The sequence below is a fragment of the Abramis brama genome, assembly GCF_963993115.1.
Source record: "Abramis brama genome assembly, chromosome: 12".
In the NCBI taxonomy this organism is placed as follows: Eukaryota; Metazoa; Chordata; class Actinopteri; order Cypriniformes; family Leuciscidae; genus Abramis; species Abramis brama.
Genome location: NC_139974.1, coordinates 25013117 through 25032721, shown reverse-complemented (window position 1 = coordinate 25032721; position 19605 = coordinate 25013117). Strand labels below are relative to the sequence as shown.

The window sequence follows — 19605 nt, the reverse complement described above, 5'->3', positions numbered from 1 at the left end:
CTGAGAAAGACAAAGAACCTCCCCTAACGGCCCTATTAGGAGCTATCAGGCCCCTATCATTCTGAGCAACCTTGCACAATACTGTAAATGAGGAGATTTAAAAAAGAATGGCTTTTAAATTGTTTGGATTTATTTACAACACAACATAATCCAAAGATACACAACAAATGCCAAAAAAGCACTTCAAAGACAGAGACCTTTGTGCCATTCCTAAAAACACTGTACATACCTTTCATTTCCAAGATTTTCACTTTACCATGTTCACGTACTGAGACTCATGTGAATGTTGAAGTCCTCAGTGGCATCTGGGACCTGAAAAAAAAAAGTGAACATACTGATATCAAGAGAAAGGCCTGCACGATTTTGGAAATAAATATTAGATTTTTCTGGTTAAAATTGCTTTTTAAAATTCCTTTTTAAAATTCACAGAATACACACACACACACACACACACACGTTTCCAACGATATATAATATAATGAACACCAGGTTTGTTGTGCCTTGTAGGCATAAGGTATATGCGCAGTGCGGATAAAATAATAATAACAATAAATAACCTATAGCAGCCTATAAATCTTCCAAAATATTTCAGTAACAACTAAGCTAGAGAAAAATATATTGATTATCATGTTACTTCAAATGTTTCCATCCGTTATGATGATATGAAATGAGATAATAATAAAAACATGAAGCCGTTTGGTGCGTTTTGCTTTCATCCAAAATATGATACATTCAAACGCGATCGCTTGCAAAATATGATACATTCAAACGCGATCACGCTCAAATATAAAACATTATGGTTACCATAAACATATCTATGTTTGAGCAGATATCCACAAACACAGTAAACACGGGTCTAAATATTATAATATTCCCCATATATCTAGCAACAGTTCAACTGCAACGTGACATTTATGCAACAATAACAAACTAGGCTATGTAAGAATTTCTTACCTTATCTTTCTTGTCTTCAAATCGCGTTCTTCTTCTGAGGTAGCCTAAATCCAATGTAAGCTCAGGCACGTCTTTCAAACTCGACGAAAAGTGAAGTGAAGTGTTTTGTTGTTGAGGTAACGAGCGCGTTCGCGTTCCATGTGGAGATTTGCATGTGAATATCTTTTGCGCGAGTAGGCGTGGCCAAATTAACTGTAATGAGCAAGCGTTTGAGAAGCTGGACATCTTGTTGGTTTTATACAAATTACGTAAACAGAGAATATTTGTTTTCGTTTTGAATCCGATTATTTAAAAGTACACACTTAAATGTTTATAAAGGTATATGGCTCATAAATGTGTGACAAGTATTCGCTGAGTTTTGTTTCAGTTTATAGACGTGCTCAAGAAAAAAAAGTTCACCGCGACAGAGAGGCAGAACGCACACCCTGTTTATTTTCTTTATTTTACAAAAGCACAATGTTTTGATTTGATTGTAAGTGGACACATACAAAAGGAGAAATATCACAGATTCTTTTTTTATATTTCTTTTTTCTGTATGACCATAATTGATGGAGTAATTTAAGTTTATAGTGCTACAATGTGGAGAAAATCCGGCAAAACGCGCCCGCGCGTTTGTCGACCTCAGAGGGTTAAAAGTCAACATGTAATTCAAGTATTTTATGAGAGTAGTAACTGTAAAGAGATAGCAGCATGTAATTGAATATAAATATAAGGATAAAGAAATGACAGTAACAGGTTACTGTGTCCAGAGTGAATGTGTGTGTTGCTGCAGAACATTCCTCTTATCTGTTAACACTGAGTTTGTGTTTTTCTTTTTCTTTATTATCTTTATTTTTAAACTGTCCTTTTGCTTTATAGCTCTTTTTCATATAGCATATATATATTCACTATGTTTTCATAACATTCAGTTGGCACGTTTGTTAGAAAGACAGCATTGGGCAGGATGTGTAGTAGTTGTTTTGTCAACAAAAGAAAAAGAAAATCGGGCCTTTTTTATCCGATTAACCGAAGAAATAATTGGCCAACTAATCGATTATCAAAATAACCTTTAGTTTCAGCCCTATTATTATTATTATTATTATTATTATTATTATTATTATTATTATTATTATTATTATTATTTGTATTAGTAGTATCTAACTTGATGTGATTTATTTATTTATTTATTTATATATATATGCAGTGCTTTTTTTTTTGCAGGACATTACATTTTAAATAGCTAACTTTCCCCAAATTGCGCAGCCCTGGTGAGTGGTGCTTGCCCATGCAGACGTCACTGCCACAATGGTTGCCAGCGCATCGCTAGACGTTTGCTAGTGTGGTGTGGGTGGTTGCTAGGCTGTTCTGTAGTTTTTAGGCGTTCGCTTACTGAAGTCAAAATAGCCCACCTATAAATCTGTATGGTATTCTCGTCTCTAGCTATCCATTGAACTTCTCAAGCCATATCTAAAGCCTGATCACATCCTTTGTGCACATCCCTAACCCTAACATGAGCAATAGTAGCAGTGATGCTTGCCTTCGCGAGAGGAGTATCTGTGTATGTGCTGAGAGTGAGGCAGTAATGGCCGCTGGTGGAGGCAGGGCCCTCTCTCTCTCTCTCTCTCTCTCTCTCTCTCTCTCTCTCCCGTCACTTTCACAATCAGTGGGCTGGTAGCGCCCCCTCATGGCTGACATCTGCACAGACACAGCACACTGTACTTGGGTCCTCCTTTACTTGGGTAGAGATGTTTGTACTGCTCTGATTTGGTTTGAGCAGCAAAAATGTGTGTATTGATAATCTACAATTAATCTGCTGTATGTGTGCGTGCGCACGTCCGTCTTGGTGTATTTGGGTTTGCTTTAACTTGACGTCTTCGAGATGCGTTGCTCATCCAGATACTGTGATGCTGTGACTGTGTTGACTGTGAACGCCTGTGTGTGTGAATGCACTGTGACCTCAGCACCAGAGAATGGGAGCGGAGGGGGAGGGGGTGCTCTACTTTGCACTAATGTGTCAAGCACGTGGAGACAGTTGCTATGGCAACCTCACAGATGCAGCTGCGCGTGTGTGTGTTTTTCTTTTCTTTTTTTTCTGTCCCTGTCTTCTCCCTCCCTCTCTGCCTTTCCTCATTCTACTGTTTTGGCAACAGATGAATGGGCATGTGTGTGTGTGTGTGTGTGTGTGTGTGAGTGTGAACAGGAAAAGGAGAGGGAGTGGATAGCATCCTGAGCCAGCAAGGGTCAGACAGAGTCTGTAGGTGCGTCCCAGTTTGCGTACTTATGCACTAGTCTGTGCCGTTTTGTAGTAAATAGTGCACACACTGAAAATCACAAAAAGATCAAGTGAATTTTAAATACCCGGATGATGCACTCATTTAACCGAAAAAGTGTTGAACGTTGGACTTTTACTCAACTGTTGCAGGATTCCTTGCATTAAGACTCCAATTCTGGATGACAAAATAATCTTATACAATTTATACACTAGGCAGTTGAGTACATGGGGCATAGTACAAGTGCAAAGCGTAGAGTGTGTCATTTGGGAAACAACTTGTGACTGCATTCTATACCGTACATCCCTCTGCACATTTTCTTACCTCTGACAGGATTTTCCTTCACTTCATTGTGACTGGGGTAAATAACCTCACAAACAGCATTTGCCACATCAATGTATTTCTGTTCAGTTAGTATACTTGAGTTTTTCACTATGGTGTCTGTGAAACTACCTTACATCACAACTCACTGGCCTGTTTTAAGATAAAAATATATTTAGATTATATTTAGAGTGCAGTCCTTTGCTTTTGAAAATCTTATTGCCACAAACCGATGTGTTTTAAACAAACTGCATTTTCTTTGTTTTGAGTTGATAGACTAGTCGGGCTGGATATTGAGACATTTCTAGAGATATTTTTTTTAAATAACCAATACCGATTATTTGCGTGTTTATGTGCCTGATAACCGATATAGAACCAATATTTATTTTACTTGTTTTTGACAATCATAGCAACAGCACTGAACTGAATAAACTGTCTTTCTTAACACTTTTTTTTCAATAGTGTAATTTCACTCCCTCCTTGCATACAAAACACTTCTTCATCAATAAATAGTTGCCTGAAAGAGTGCAAAAAATAAAATGGTGCACTGTCACTAAAGTGTTTTCTTAAAGCTTTGATCAGGTGAACAAACGGGTAACAAATAAAGCATGTAAAAAAAATTCTTAACAAATAAAAAAAAGCATAAAACATTTTAAACTGCCTGAAAAGGTGTATTCCAGCTTTGAGATGCACATATTTTGAATTGGTTTTGAAACCCAGCCAGAGAGTGAACAATAGGAGAGGCAAGCAGAGGTGAAGGCTGGAGGGTCAGTCTGTAAATGCATGCTACAGTATGATGAATTGCTGTGTTCAGACAGTGTAACATGTTGCTCAATGCTGCTCTCATGCCATGAACTGAGCTGCTACTCTTGACCTCTGTGTCGTCAGGAGAGCCCAGTCTGACCTCTCATGACTCCCTGACATTTAGAGATCACGGGGTCAGACAAGTTCATGTGACTCTCCTGTCAGGACAGAAGGAGTTAAGAAACCCTCAGCCATCAGTCAGATGACTGGTCTTGTGATAGCAGAGTGTGCCTGTGTGAAGCCACAGTAAAAGAGTGAGTGTGATAGAACGGGCTGGCTTTGAAGAGGATTGGATGTTTCAGTATTTCCCAGTTTGTTTGAACTTGAGATTAAATATTAAAGTCACAATAATCTAGCATTTTAGCTCTTAAATTTAAAAGATAACTTACAGTAACAATACAGTGCTGGTTGAAAATTGGCAATGTCTGTAATATATGTAAATGAACTGGTTACATGCACCCAGATATATTTGTTGACAAAGGTCCGGACTGTTGCTGAATAGGTGCTATGTAATCATTGGAGATCAAACACAGATTTTTGGCTGTTTGAGTTTTGCTAATAATGGATTTATGCATGGTAAAATGTATTAAATCATGCTGAAATTATGATATATTGATAGGTGAATGCATTATCAAACTAGTTAAAATTATTAGGCTAATAAACTCAAGTCCTTGGACATCTTCAGAGTTCTGTGGTTTCGGATCCTGTGTGTGCTTAATATATAGGAAAACATGCATATAAATGTGACATCAGTCCCATGATGCTTCCTGAAAAGTCTTGTGTTTTTCATCCGTTGCACTTTCCACATTCATTTAATTGAGTTCTGTGAAGACCTAAACTCGTGTCTGAGCTAAATTAAATTGTAACAGTTCTTTGGTAAATTGCAGAAGTTTCCTTGATGTGATTTGTTATTGGGTTAGTTTACACACACACACACACACACACACACACACACACACACACACACACACACACACACACACACACACACACACACAGTTTCTGTCCTCAGGGTCTCCATTAATTAATGCCTTCTCTTTGGGATCAGTGATACACTCTTGGGTAATAAACACCTTCCTCATGGGTCACATATACACAGGAATCTCCTAGTAGACGCACACATGCCAACATTAACACATCCACAGAGGATTGTTTCCTGTTAGGAGAGCAGACCTGGGTCATACAAACTCTCTCCATGGATGCAGTAAGCGTGTGTGTGGCAGTTAAAACAGGAGCCTGAATCAGCGTTCTCCTCCTGTCTCTCCCTCTAGGGTTCCTCCAGCAGGTCACGGCCCAAAAATAGCAGCGGGCGCCGTTTCAAGTGCAAAACCGCCGACTTTGGGGCCGCAGCCAGTCTGCGAGTGTGAGATTTCTATGGGAATACTTGGCTAAGCTCCAGTCGGGCTCTTGAGTGTGTGTGTGTGTGTGTGTGTGTGTGTGTTTTTCTCGTTCCACTCCCACTTTTTTTCCCTTTCCCTCTCTGATCTGACTGGCAGATGAGCTTGCAAATTTTCACTGAACACATGCTCTCCACGTGACGACAGTTTAGTGTGTAAATATTCCCACACACACGAACTCCTCCGCTGGGAGGCTTTATGACTGACTGCCAGATTGATTTCAGCATCACACCCCATATGAACTCACTGCTCATTTTGCTCAGGCTTGCTTTCAGGCAGCCAGTGTTCTGTAATGGGCAAAACCATCAATAATCAAAGACACATGGTAGCACCAAATATCCATGTTTATTTCATGTATATTGAGCGAACATTTTTCATATCTAATAGTTATTTTATTTTATTTTTTATACTTGTCATGTTGTATTTGTAATGCACCGTTTGTGTAAATGTCGCTGATGTTTGCCCTGCAACTAGATTTATTTTTGAGAAAATGTGAAGTGTTTGCCTGTCCAAAACTTTGACGCAGTAATGCTAGTTTGTTGTTGGTGCTATCCAGATCTTTGCTATTAGGGACTGATCAGGATGTTTTGAGTAGCCAATTCGTTACCCCTTATGTTGTTATAAACCCATAAGACTTCTGTTCATCTTAAGAACACAAATGAAGACATTAATATTCTCTCATTGTTTGTGTTCATCCATTGAAAGTTCAGGCAACCAAAAAGCTTTAATGCATCAAAAATAGGGCTGCACGATTATTGTATTTGTCCTATTGTTTTTACTTTGCCCCTTTTGTTCTTATTTTTAATAACAAAGATAAATTAAAACACCTGAAACTAGGGATGGACGATCAGTTATTTTTGTTATTTTAATTTATCTTTATCACGATCGTGCAGCCCTTATCAAAAAGTACAAAAAGACATTGTAAAAGTAATCCATATGAACCAGACAGTTTAATCCAGGTCTTTGGATCAGATACAGTCACTTTATATGATGAACAGATTTAATTTAGGCTTTTATTAACACACAAACATTGATCAACGCTCATCAAATATGGTAAACATAAACATGCTTGCTTGCTGCTGTAGTCAGTGTTCAGCCATACACAGATTACATGACCCATATACACAAATTATAGGCCAATTATGATATGATTATGATTGTATATTATATAAATTATAATATACAAATTATATTATTATTGTTGGTTGTATGGACATAAATGATGTGAGAATATTAAAGATATCTTCGTTTTTGTTCAGATGTCTTTTAGTTTTTACAACATTTATAATGATAATGATGATGACAGAATTTTCATTTTTGGCTGTGCTATAGGCTATGTGCACAAGCGTCGCGACGAACTTCTGCTATTGTCAGAAGTCGGCATATCAGTTTCCGGTTTATGGCTGTCTTCATCGGCATCCGCTGTAAACAAACAAGATGAGTGCTGCTGTTGTACGAAATAAAGAGATACTATGTGCGTGACACATCTAAGTTTCTAAGAACTGTAGGTGGATCTTACGGCCGTTTCCCACATACTCCGTGTGCAGTGTGTGTGTGTGTGCGGTGCAGGAGCAGCACGCGCTATAGTGCTTCACATATGGTGCGTTTGCAGTGAATAACTGATTCACGGCTGTACCACAAACACTTACTATTTTTATTTAAAATCCAGAAGTTACGCTGCAACTTTTATTTAATAAAATGTTTTTTCAGCATTGCGATTCTCTTTGTACACATATAACCTACACTCTTTAATGGACGCATGCACGTTTAAACACAATTTAAACAACGTAGGGCTATTATTCCATGCATTACTTATATTAAGTTGCTCAAGCAAGTGGTCAAATATTTAACTGTAAATTGACAAAAACAGCCGACTCTCATGCCTTTTCTTTTCCATTTAAATTTTAATAAAATAAATCTTGCATGTCACAAAGAACTTTTTTTTCCACCTCCACGAATGAGACTACAATTTATTTAATTAAACGCATTTATGGTGAAATTACTACATTTTCATGTCAATCTTTGTTAATTTTGACCACGAAACATGCGCTGTCACTTTAATTCAGCGTTTGCAGCACAGCAGAAATAGACTCGGTGCGGAAACGATCTAGATCAATTGTAATTTGTCAATAAATTGTAGTAATCTCACCATAAATGCATTTAATTTTATAGGCCTACTACTATTTTTCACAGTCATCTTTTTACTTTTAGAAGACCGGGGTAAAGCAAGGTAAACTACAATTTACTTCAACAAGGCGACATAATGATCAACACTCTCATTCGTGGAGGTGGAAAAACAAGTTCTTTGTGACATGCAAGATTTATTTTATTAAAATTTAAATGGAAAAGAAAAGGCATGAGAGTCGGCTGTTTTTGTCAATTTACAGTTAAATATTTGACCACTTGCTTGAGCAACTTAATATAAGTAATGCATGGAATAATAGCCCTACGTTGTTTAAATTGTGTTTAAACGTGCATGCGTCCATTAAAGAGTGTAGGTTATATGTGTACAAAGAGAATCGCAATGCTGAAAAAACATTTTATTAAATAAAAGTTGCAGCGTAACTTCTGGATTTTAAATAAAAATAGTAAGTGTTTGTGGTACAGCCGTGAATCAGTTATTCACTGCAAACGCACCATATGTGAAGCACTATAGCGCGTGCTGCTCCTGCACCACACACACACACACACACACACACACACACACACACACACACACACACACACACACACACAAACAACACTGCACACGGAGTATGTGGGAAACGGCTGTAAGATCCACCTACAGTTCTTAGAAACTTAGATGTGTCACGCACATAGTATCTCTTTATTTCGTACAACAGCAGCACTCATCTTGTTTGTTTACAGCGGATGCCGATGAAGACAGCCGTAAACCGGAAACTGATATGCCGACTTCTGACAATAGCGGAAGTTCGTCGCGACGCTTGTGCACATAGCCTATTCCTTTAAGATTTAAATTGCAATGACAAACATCTCGGAGAGGGTTTTAACATATCTATTATTATGTTAGTAGTAACCATAAATGGAAGCAAGAAACTCATCGCAATATGCTTGAAGTATAACCATAGACCTTAGTTAGGGCAGCGTCATAGTATGTTTTCGACAGGAATGAAAACAAGGCTGTGAGGAATAGAGTGCGTTCAATGGATTGTACTGTTGTTTAACAACAATCCGATTGTTCAGCTGAAGAAATGTTTCCGGGGAGAAAAAAGTTCTAGGACCTTGATGCAGTGTGTGCTATTGTTAACCTAGTTTTTATCTGCGTTAAATTCAATATGGTGGCTAACCTGACTAAGGTCTATAGCGTGCACATGCTTATTTGATATAACATTGCTTAAGTGTTCTGAAGGAGCTTTGTGTAACATTGGCCAGCACAAGATAAAACAAAACTTACGACAGCTGTGGAAGATCCACTGGTGGAGTATTTGTTATTTGTTCGTGAGTTAGACAGTAGCAAAAACAACTAATCAGAGACTGATATTGGTCTAAATATAGATAGGCCTATCATGGTTCTCATCTATGGCTTTAATATTTCACAATTAATTTGATAGAATTATGTAATAAGAAATTCTTTTTTTTAACAGCGAATGCAAAAGTTTTGCGAGCGAACGCAAGAGCATTAAAATATTTATTTTTGGGCCTTTGTAGAAAGTACTAGCATACCTCTCGATTAAATCACATGATTTTATGTATTCAAGTCTGTAGCACAAATGGTGTGGCACAGGGACTCGGGGGTTTGTTCAGATTGCTTAGAATAAGCAACAGTAATGGTGAAGCATGCCTTATCACACAACACTTTTTCATTTCCTCTTGTTCTCCTGTGCAGGATTTGTCGGGCTCCATCGACGATCTCCCCACAGGCACAGAGGGTGCTTTGAGCCCGGGCGTGAGCACATCAGGTGTGTCCAGCAGTCAGGGTGAACAGAGCAACCCAGCACAGTCGCCTTTCTCTCCCCACACCTCTCCTCACCTCTCGGGTATCCGTGGCCCCTCTCCCTCACCTGTGGGCTCCCCTGCCAGCGGCCCGGCCTCGCGCACGGGACCCCTCTCACCTGGAACCATGCCTGGTGGGAACCTCATTTATATAATTTAATTTGATAATGCAGTATTTTTTTTTGTTTTGCTTATTTTTTGAGATTGAGATTTTTATTTTTAAACTATGTTGTTTACATCACCTATAGGAAACCAAATGCCCCCCAGACCTTCGAGTGTCCAATCGGATGGTATATTACATTCCTCCATGAGTCAGGATAGAGGTGAGTCTTGATAGTTTTTTAAATTACTGTGACATTTTATGATTTTTACAATTTGACTAAGGGCTGCACTATTAATCAAAATAAAACTGAAAACGTGAAATGGGTGAGTGTGATTACAAATCACAAAGCCTGCGATTTAATTAAATGTATGCGCTGTGTGCCTCATCGGCAGCGCGCCGACATATAGCGCCTTTGCGCTTCTGGCAACCCAAGTTTGATTCCCGACTCCCGATCCTATCCCTCTCTCTCTCTCTCTCTCTCTCTCTCTCTCTCTCTCTCTCTCTCTCTCTCTCTCTCTCTCTCTCTCTCTCTCTCCCTCCCTCCCTCCCTCCCTCCCACTTTGCTTCCTGTCTATGTACTGTCCTATGATAAAAGGCAAAAATGGCAAAAAATAAATCTTTAAAAAAAATATTGGTATTGTAATTTTACAGTAATGTAAAGTAAAATAATTATATTTATCTTTAATATTTGTTTTATTTTACAGTGAAATATTATTTTGTTTTTAATAATTAACGTCAAGGCTAGTTAACCATAGCATAACTGTGTCCGCTCTCTGCAGTATATATGAGGAACCCTCAGATGCCATACGGCTCTCCTCAACCCGGGTCAACTTTATCCCCACGGCAATCATCTGGAGGCCAAATGCATAGTGGGATGGGCTCCTTCCCCCAGAACAACACCATGGGTAACTATGGACCGCAGGGTGCCCAGTATGGACCTCAAGGTGAGAAGCTTTGTTTTGATTAAATATTTAACTGATGATTTTTAAGAACATCAAAAACAAATTTCACTTTTATTACTCTAGCCTAGTTTACCTTAACCTCAAAATCTACTTAACAGGTTACCCGAGGCCACCAGGTTATGGAGGCATGCCAAATGCTAACTATCCAGGTGGTCCTGGCATGAGTGGCTCCATGAACCCTATGGCTGGGCAGGGTGGAGGGGGGCCGTATGGAGGGATGCCTCCAGGACGCATGGGTCCAGGTCAGATGGGTACGAGGCCATACGGCCCTGGCATTGCCCCCAACATGGGCGGCATGCCCCCTCAGGTGGCATCTGGAATGTGTCCACCACCGGGAATGAACAGAAAGCCTCAGGATCCTGCTGCAGCGGGCATGCACCATGGCCCATCCAACTCCATACACAGGTAGAGTGCACCACATGCTGCTTTTAAACTTAAACTCATTGAAAAGTGCCGTGCAGAATACAGGCCCTCTTGGACAAAAAAAAAAAGTTTGGATCTGATCTGACAATGCCAGTTCTTCAGTGTGAGAACAAGCTCATTGGTCAGTGCCATTCACACAAGAGTCCATTCCACTTACTGTCAATGCAAATTTAAAAAATGCTTGATTATAGGGTCGTAGTTGCCATCAGCAGGTAGTTGAGTGTGATCATATACAGTAACAATAGCCATTTATATTGCGGAAAATATTTTAACGTGACTTCAAGAAAGTATGCAATCTAATTAAAAATAACACAAATATATTTATGAAGCACTCAAAACTGTCATTGAAGTAATTTGCATCACTCAGTTAAATGATCTTGGAAGTCGGGAGTTTTTCCAACTGAGCATCTATAATGACACAATTCCTGTAACCCTGGTTGGCAGAAATTTCTATTCTAACCCCTTAACCCGATTTTGCTTCTCTGTTCGCGATCGGATCATTTTAAGCAGCTGAACTCCGTGATCTTTCAAACAATCAGTCCAAAAACAGCGCTTGTAGGTAAAGAAAACAAGGCTTATTTCATCAGAGATGTCAGATAGAAAAGTGACTCATGGCCAGTTTTCAGTGAATTATTCATTCCAGTGTGTTTCTCGCTTTAAATATTCTGTCAAACTCTGTGATTGTTTCTGAAGAGCGTGAGCCCTCACGCGTCGCACTGTGTGAAATACAGACTGAACGGAACGTCAAAACATCCCACCATGGCCAGATGATATGCAAACTACATTTCTCAGCTGGATAAAGCAAACCAGCTTCTCGCTAGTAAAGTTTTGATGGATGCGAATTGTAATCAAGGTAAATACGATTGCAGAGTCGTACAGTAAGCACGCGTGAGTCCGTTATTATTGATGCGCAAACAAACCAAACCGTGAATGTGCGCTCTTGATGCACTGATCGCACATTGCATTTATGCATTGACAAATTTTAGTACATTCACGTTGTTTTTGCTCAAGCATTCAGGGTAATGTTTTTATCTGTCATGTGTATGTTGCTGTGTTTAGTAATTCTGAATGGATCCGTGTACTGTAGTAGGCATATAATGCAGTTATGTCAAGGCAGTTGGTTTAAGTTTTTTTTGGGCATCTCCATGTGGTCCTGTTCAGGATCCAACTTGACATGTCTAAAATGTAAACAAGTTCTAAAAATCTCTAAACAAGCTATTTGCTCTTGCACTGTACACATACGATACACTGTGAATTCTGACTTTTTTTTCTGTACATTTTTTTTAATCTGTGTGCTTTGGTGTGCATAAATTTATGAATTATATGGACTCCTTATACACTCCTGAACAAAATCTTAAGGCTGGGGGAAACATTACAAGTATTCACATTTCGCGCTGGTGGATCGTAACCGCGTTGTAAGTACTGCTTCAAAATGCCAAAAGAAGAAACGAAAAATGGAGAATAGGCAATTTATTGAGAACTGCATTTAAACTCAAACAGGCTGTTCATCAGCTCCGATCAACTGCCGAGATTGGACGCAGTAAAACAGTCATTTTACATTTCTTAAAAGATCCTTAGAGTTATGGGACAAAAAAGTCAAGTGGTAGACCCAAAAAAATTTCACCTGCTCTGAGCCGGAGGATCCGATGGGTTGTCTGTGAAGACATGGGCAGATCCTCGACCCAAATTAAGGCCCTTACTTATGCTGACTGCAGCCCAATAGCCATAAGACGTCATCTGCGAGAGAAGGGCTTAAAGAACAAAAAACGTCTTCAAAGGCCAAGTCTCCTCCCATGCCACAAACTTGCCCGTTTGGAATTTGCAAGGGAGCACCAAACATGACACATTGAAAGGTGGGGAAAAAATGTAACCTGGATGGTCATGATGGCTTCCAACGTAAGTACATGACAAGGAGATCCAACTGGATATGTTTTCTACGTGGCACAGTGGAGGAGGCTCCCTCATGATCTGGGGTGCTTTTTCCTTCAATGGGAAAATGGAGCTTCAGGTTGTGCAGGGGCGTCAAACGGCGGCTGGCTATGTGTACATGTTGCAGCGGGCATCCCTCTTGACTGAGGGCCTTCGTCTGTGCGGTAATGACCGGGTCTTTCAACAGGACCAACACTGCAGTTCACAACGCCCGCCTGACGAAGGACTTCTTCCAGGAGAATAACGTTGCTCTTTTGGACCATCCTGCGTGTTCCTCTGATCTAAATCCCATTGAGAACTTTGGGGATGGGTGGCAAGGGAAGTTTATAAAAACGGACGTCAGTTCCAGGGCATGGATGCCCTTTGTTAAGCCATCTTCTTCACATGGAGCGACGTTCCCACCAGCCTCCTGGAAACAGTCGCATCAAGCATGCCGAAACGAGTGTTTGAAGTGATCAACATAAACATTGGGGCTACTCACTACTGAGTCCTTTTTTGACACTTAGTTCTGTTGTGAGTTTATTTTTGGGCTATGGCCTTAAACTTTTGATCAGCTGATGAACAGCCTGTTTGAGTTTAAATGCAGTTTTCAATAAATTGCCTACTCTCTATTCTTTGTCTCTTGCTCCTGTTTCTTCTTTTGGCATTTTGAAGCAGTACTTACAACCCGGTTACGATCCACCAGCGCGAAACACGAATATTTTTAAGGTTTCCCCCGGTCTTAAGATTTTGTTCAAGAGTGTATTATTTGGTTAGCTGTCCTTTTGTAGTCTCCAAATTTCCTCTTTTTTTTTTTTCTTTTTTTTTTTGGAAAGGCACCTGCATTTACTAGCTTGCAGGAAATAGTTTTGTGAGAATCACCCTTCAGTCTAATGGTTTACTTTGCTGGATATAGCAAATTATGGCAAAATTATCATGTTAAACAAGATAAATGGTCACCGTTTTGTGCTCGTACTCATAAAAATGTTCTGATACCAACAGCCGATACCGCTCAGCAAGTGTACAGTGTTTGTGTCCAGACAAAGAAACACAGACAACAGAGAACATAATGGGGGTAAAAAAGAAAGCTGTCTATGAAGTAAATGTATCTAATTAGTGGAAAATTAAACTAAATATATTAACGCCTATAGCTGTGGTACGCAAGCTGATAAGGGAAAAATCGCGCAGTGGAGTAAGCGACACAGACACGCAAGCTTGTCGAGCGCATCCCCTTTTCACAGACATCACTGGAATGTTTGTAGTAATGTCAATTGCAAAGAACTTAAAACGAGGCATTAGGGGTGTGACGGTTAGTATATAACCGTGAGACCGACGGTTATAGTTGAACACCGTCATTACAACTCTATAACCGCCAAAACCGTGTTATTAAAATATTTTTTACAAACATTTTTTATCATAGAGAATGTTTAAATACTAATTAAAAACAATTGTTAACAGTCTGTGTTATTAATGGTCTACGTCGTTTTCAACTGTATTTGTTTCTTTGCCAATCAGCAGAGCATTGCATCGTCCATAGACCGCAACACGGATGGCGGGCGGGTGCGGCTTTGAAATCTGGTTAAAAAACGTTGGTGCGGATGTTGAGTTTTGTGACGCGGTTGCGGAAGAACTAATACCCCATCCGCGTATCTCTATTGATAACAACATTGAACACTACACAAATATTAATTTTATTCAAACTAAGTTGTCCTATAACAGACGAACGTCGCAACCCCCCCCCCCCCCCCCCCGTTATGTTACGAACCGTCACATTTGACTCACGTCATAACCGTCATCACCAATTCTGAAACCGGCACACCCCTACGAGGCATGTATTAACGTAAACTGACGGTGTAGAGAGAGAGAGAGAGCGCACTTCTGTTGCATGCTCTTGATTGCTGATCATTCATGCAGCACACGTGTCATTTGGATTAAAACTAAATCGGATATGCAAGTAAAACATGAACTGTTACCTGATTTATGTATAACGAGTGGTTCCCTACATTATTACAGGACGTTTGCAGGTCCAGAAGTTTCATGAACGCAAACAACAACGCAACTAGTAAAAATAGTCGGTTATATCTCAAGTAAATGTAGACTGTATATTCATATTGTGCCTGTGCATTCGGTCTTAAAGGTACAGCACTCTAATAAACCTGCAAATAAATCACTCAATGCTCTTATACAGTGATGAATATGCAGTGATATTTCACATTTGATTACTTTGTTCTATTATATTTATTTGTGCTATTTATAATTTGATTACGTTCTTATTTTATTACTGACTGCTTGTCTTTAATAATGTTTTAAATTCACATTATGCTAGTAGTTTTTGCTGTAGTATAAATTTTATCAAAAAGTATCTAATGTTTTAAATTCACATTAAGCTAGTAGTTTTTGCTGCAGTGTCAGAATTTTTACGTACAATGCGAAGTCTAACACAACCTCTGGTGTTGGAATGCTCACATAGCTGGATCTCTCTCGTGCCTTTTGGAAACAAACAGGTTGGTAACATAATAGGCAAGTGTATGTCGTGAGTGAATGATATGTAGAGATCACTTGGAAATATTAATTTATCGCTTTTCTTTAAACGCTTTTATACAACCCTGACTCTGTGGAAGTCCTGGTGCTCCATATGTCGATCCATCCCTGCTCACTTTACAATGAAATTCACTGCATTACAGCATCAGTAAAGTTGGAACACGTATTGATTCATTTGTTTGAGCTCAGAATTATAGATTTCGATTAGCTAGTATTGTTTCCCCACCCTCAGGTTAATGGGTTTTTTTGCAGAAAAAGGTGGAAATAAGACAAATAATGCAGAGTTTGCTTGATATTACATTTAAATTCTGCAGTCGCAAAACCATAACATCCTGGAGGGACTGCCGGTAGAATCAGACTTGCAGCAGAGATTTTACATTCCAGGGGAGCACAGCTGGAGTCAGTCTGATCATACTGTGAGAGCTGAAGATGAGATCATAACAGTGAGAGTGAAGGCAGTGTGTTGAAAGAGACAATGGAAGATCATCTGAGTCATTCATACCTTTTAAGATTTTTCAGTTAAGTCAAATTTTTTAAATTCGTTTCTCTCCTAGACCGCCTGGATTTCCCAACATGAACCAAGGAATGATGGGAGCTGGATCTCCATATGCACCACCCATGAACAGCATGCAGGGTATGATGAATCAAGCAGGACCGTACCCCATGCCTGGCAACATGTCCAATAACTCTGCAGGTAAGCACTGAACTTCCTGTATTTTTCTTTCGTTTTTCTTCACACATCAGTTTTTGTCGGCACATTTTTCTAGATGTTTTCTAGTGTTAGCCCACAATGACAATGTTTTTCAATTTGTCTCATAGGCATGGCTCCCAGTCCAGAGTTTGGCATGGACAAACTCAACCAATCTCAGAAGTTGAATAACAAAGTGGATGGGACTCCTAAGACTGAATCAAAAAAGGTGAAGAGCTATTAATATTTAAATGGGTCTCGGCCTTAGTTTTGTTGGCCGACATGCCTGTCTTAAGCTCAAGGACATGGGCCTCTCTGAGCTTTGTGAACAGCGCTTGACTGATCATCTGTATGGAGGGTTGTGAATGCCGGAGAATGTACATGGGGAGGAATGCACATTCAGGGGTTTTGAAATTGCTCCCTGCAGTCCTGGCTTTATACATCATTAATGAAAATGCTTTTCCACTGAAATGCACATTGCACATATACACAGTGTTGATATATCCGTGTATTGATAGTGTGCTCCCCCTCCCCCCCCGGTGCTTCCTGTTTATGAAAATTGCATGTTTTTTCCCCCATAACTAAACAGCAGGAATCTACTATATGCATCCATTTTTCCATTTTTGCTTTTTCATCCTTGCAGAAGTCGAGTTCCTCTACCACCACTAATGAGAAGATAACCCGTCTGTATGAGCTGGGTCCAGAACCAGAGCGGAAAATGTGGGTGGATCGTTACCTTGCATTTGCTGAGGAGAAAGCAATGGGCATGAACAATCTCCCTGCAGTGGGCCGCAAACCCCTTGACCTCTTTCGCCTCTACGTGTCCGTCAAAGAGATTGGCGGCCTCACTCAGGTGTGGAGATGAACTTCTCCTGATATGGTAGCTGTAAATTACAGAATGGTTTCATTAGGAGTTATTTGTGATTTGCATATGAAATGCTTATTTTGGTTTCTGTTGACTTTGGAGTTCACTAAATGTCTCTTCAGCCTGTCACAGTCATTAAATTGTGTCTGTCTGCTGTTACCAGGTGAACAAGAATAAAAAGTGGAGGGAATTAGCCACTAACCTAAATGTGGGCACATCCAGTAGTGCGGCCAGCTCTCTGAAGAAACAGTACATCCAGTGTCTCTACGCCTTTGAGTGCAAGATCGAGCGAGGGGAAGACCCTCCACCCGACTTCTTCAACACTGACCCTAAAAAGAACCAGGCCAAGGTTCAGCCCCCGTCACCAGGTCAGTGCAGACATGCCCAACAACTGGAAACTGTTTTTTTTTTTTGGGTCATAATACCTTGATCTGAAACTAAATCCAATGTCATGCCATAACCAGGTGTGATGCAAAAAGGCATATTTCACATGCTAGTTCTTCAGTCTTTCATTTTTGCCATGTTGCACTGGGTAGCTCTGCTATTGTGCAATCTTATTGGTCCACAATCCCTCTTCACAGAGATGTGTATTAAACATCAAATATGTTCTCACTATTTGTGAGATTTGGTGCTTGCTTTCAGCATTTCTCTTTCTGGTGTAAGATTACCACAGTGTTGTGCAGATTTGGAGCATATGAATTTGAAGGAAAGGTTAATGTGTTGTTGTTCTGAGTCAGTTTCCCAAATGCAGGTCCAATGTTTTCATGATGTCCAGGAAAGCTGACATAATCAGACTTGAAAGACGATAACTGCCTGGACATAAACCTCTTCCCATTCCCCTCATAATGCACCTGTAACCAGCTAGATTAATGTGGTTGTAAATGTGACATTATAGTGTGCATGTCTTGTTTTAATGGAATTTTTCTTTGATGTGGTTTAATACAGCTGGTAATGTTTGTACGCCAACATTTGACGTTCATTTCTTGTGTCGTTTATAGTGATTTACTGCACTGCTAGCTACCTCTACTTTCTGCTGCGATATCATAGTTTATTTATACCCTTCTGTCTTCAGGGCTGGAAATATATTGATGAATTTTGCTGCCGAAATTAAAGTTTTCATTTTGCCAAAAACAGGAAATAAAGTTTGGACAGTTCAATTTGGGTAAATGGGTACTTGAACTTGGTATTCTGTTCAGGGCATTGTGCACTCAGATGAAAATTAAATCAGTTTTAGTAAAGTTTTTCGGCAATGAGCTGCCTCTGTGTTTTAGCCAAACAAGTTCCTACTTCACCATCCTTTTTGGTAATGAAGTGCATCCACACTGCTTAATTGTTTACCTGTTGTAAGTAGTGTTGTCAAAATACTGAAATTTCTAATTTCGATACGATACCTTGAAGTATCGATATTCAATACCTTTTTCAAGACCACGGGGAATTTGCCACAAATAGTAGATATTTTTAATATTATCTTGTCATTTTTTGTCCATCCATTGAAAGTCTAGGAAATAATTTTTTTCTAAATGCTCTAAAAAGTATGTAAGCATATAAATATGAATCAAGTGCTTTAAAGGGCACCTATTATGCAAAATCTACCTTTGCATGGTGTTTGGACATAAATGTGTGTTGGCAGTGTGTGGACACAATCAACCTACATTGATCAAAATCCACTGCTTTTTTTTTTTAAATCCCCATTAAACCAAAGCAGTCATTAAACATGCCGTTTTAATTCTCTGAGCATGGATGGATTTAAGAGTGAACATAAGTCTTAATTTTCTCCAAAGATCCGAGCCACTGAGGACACACAGTGGATTAGTTTTATTTTTGAAGGTAATGCGCCCCAAAATATACCTAAATTCATTTATGTCTGCACAAATTATTTCTCTCCAGACTGCTTTGTGAACGAGGGGCAATGCAAGGCAAGCTTTGCTAAAAAGTTGTTACTCGAGGATGGATTAGTACCAACTGTTCGTGATCCAGCTTATGCCGAGTTCACTGAACGATTTTTGGCCCGATTTTCTCTCGCCGACAGGTTTTGTGAGATTGCCGACAAATGCCCGAAACCATAGGCAAATCGGTGCTCGTTCATGTGAGTGACAATCACGCAGTGTGAATGATCAAAGACCCGATCTGAGACAATCGCAGACGAGTCGCAGACATCTGTGAGATATCTGGCATGCTAAATATCTGGACCTGCCGGTGATTCAAAATCCTGCGTTCTGACTGAAAACTACATCGGTGATATCCTACAGCCAATGAGAGAGTAAGATACAGGGCAGCGGGATGATCAGGGAGGAGTTATAGACCAGAATATCAGTATTTTAATAGATATATTTACAATTATATCAAACAGAAACAAAGCACAAACATTTGCTTGACCAGCCAGCAACAGCAGCACATTGCAAAATTATTTACCCCCAACTCTCTGCAGAACACTCA

At 39.6% G+C, this 19605-nt stretch overlaps 1 protein-coding gene across 1 annotated transcript in view; it reads left to right on the top strand.

The window, feature by feature from the left end:
* The window catches only part of arid1ab (AT-rich interactive domain 1Ab), an 81025-nt gene that overhangs the window by 50258 nt on the left and 11162 nt on the right, over window positions 1–19605 (top strand). Inside the window, exons 5-12 of the mRNA XM_084130860.1 lie at window positions 9573–9813; window positions 9928–10002; window positions 10562–10726; window positions 10843–11149; window positions 16171–16310; window positions 16436–16533; window positions 16948–17157; window positions 17333–17537. Of these exons, the coding sequence (XP_083986986.1) occupies window positions 9573–9813; window positions 9928–10002; window positions 10562–10726; window positions 10843–11149; window positions 16171–16310; window positions 16436–16533; window positions 16948–17157; window positions 17333–17537 (1441 nt within the window). The remainder of the gene's footprint in view (window positions 1–9572; window positions 9814–9927; window positions 10003–10561; window positions 10727–10842; window positions 11150–16170; window positions 16311–16435; window positions 16534–16947; window positions 17158–17332; window positions 17538–19605) is intronic.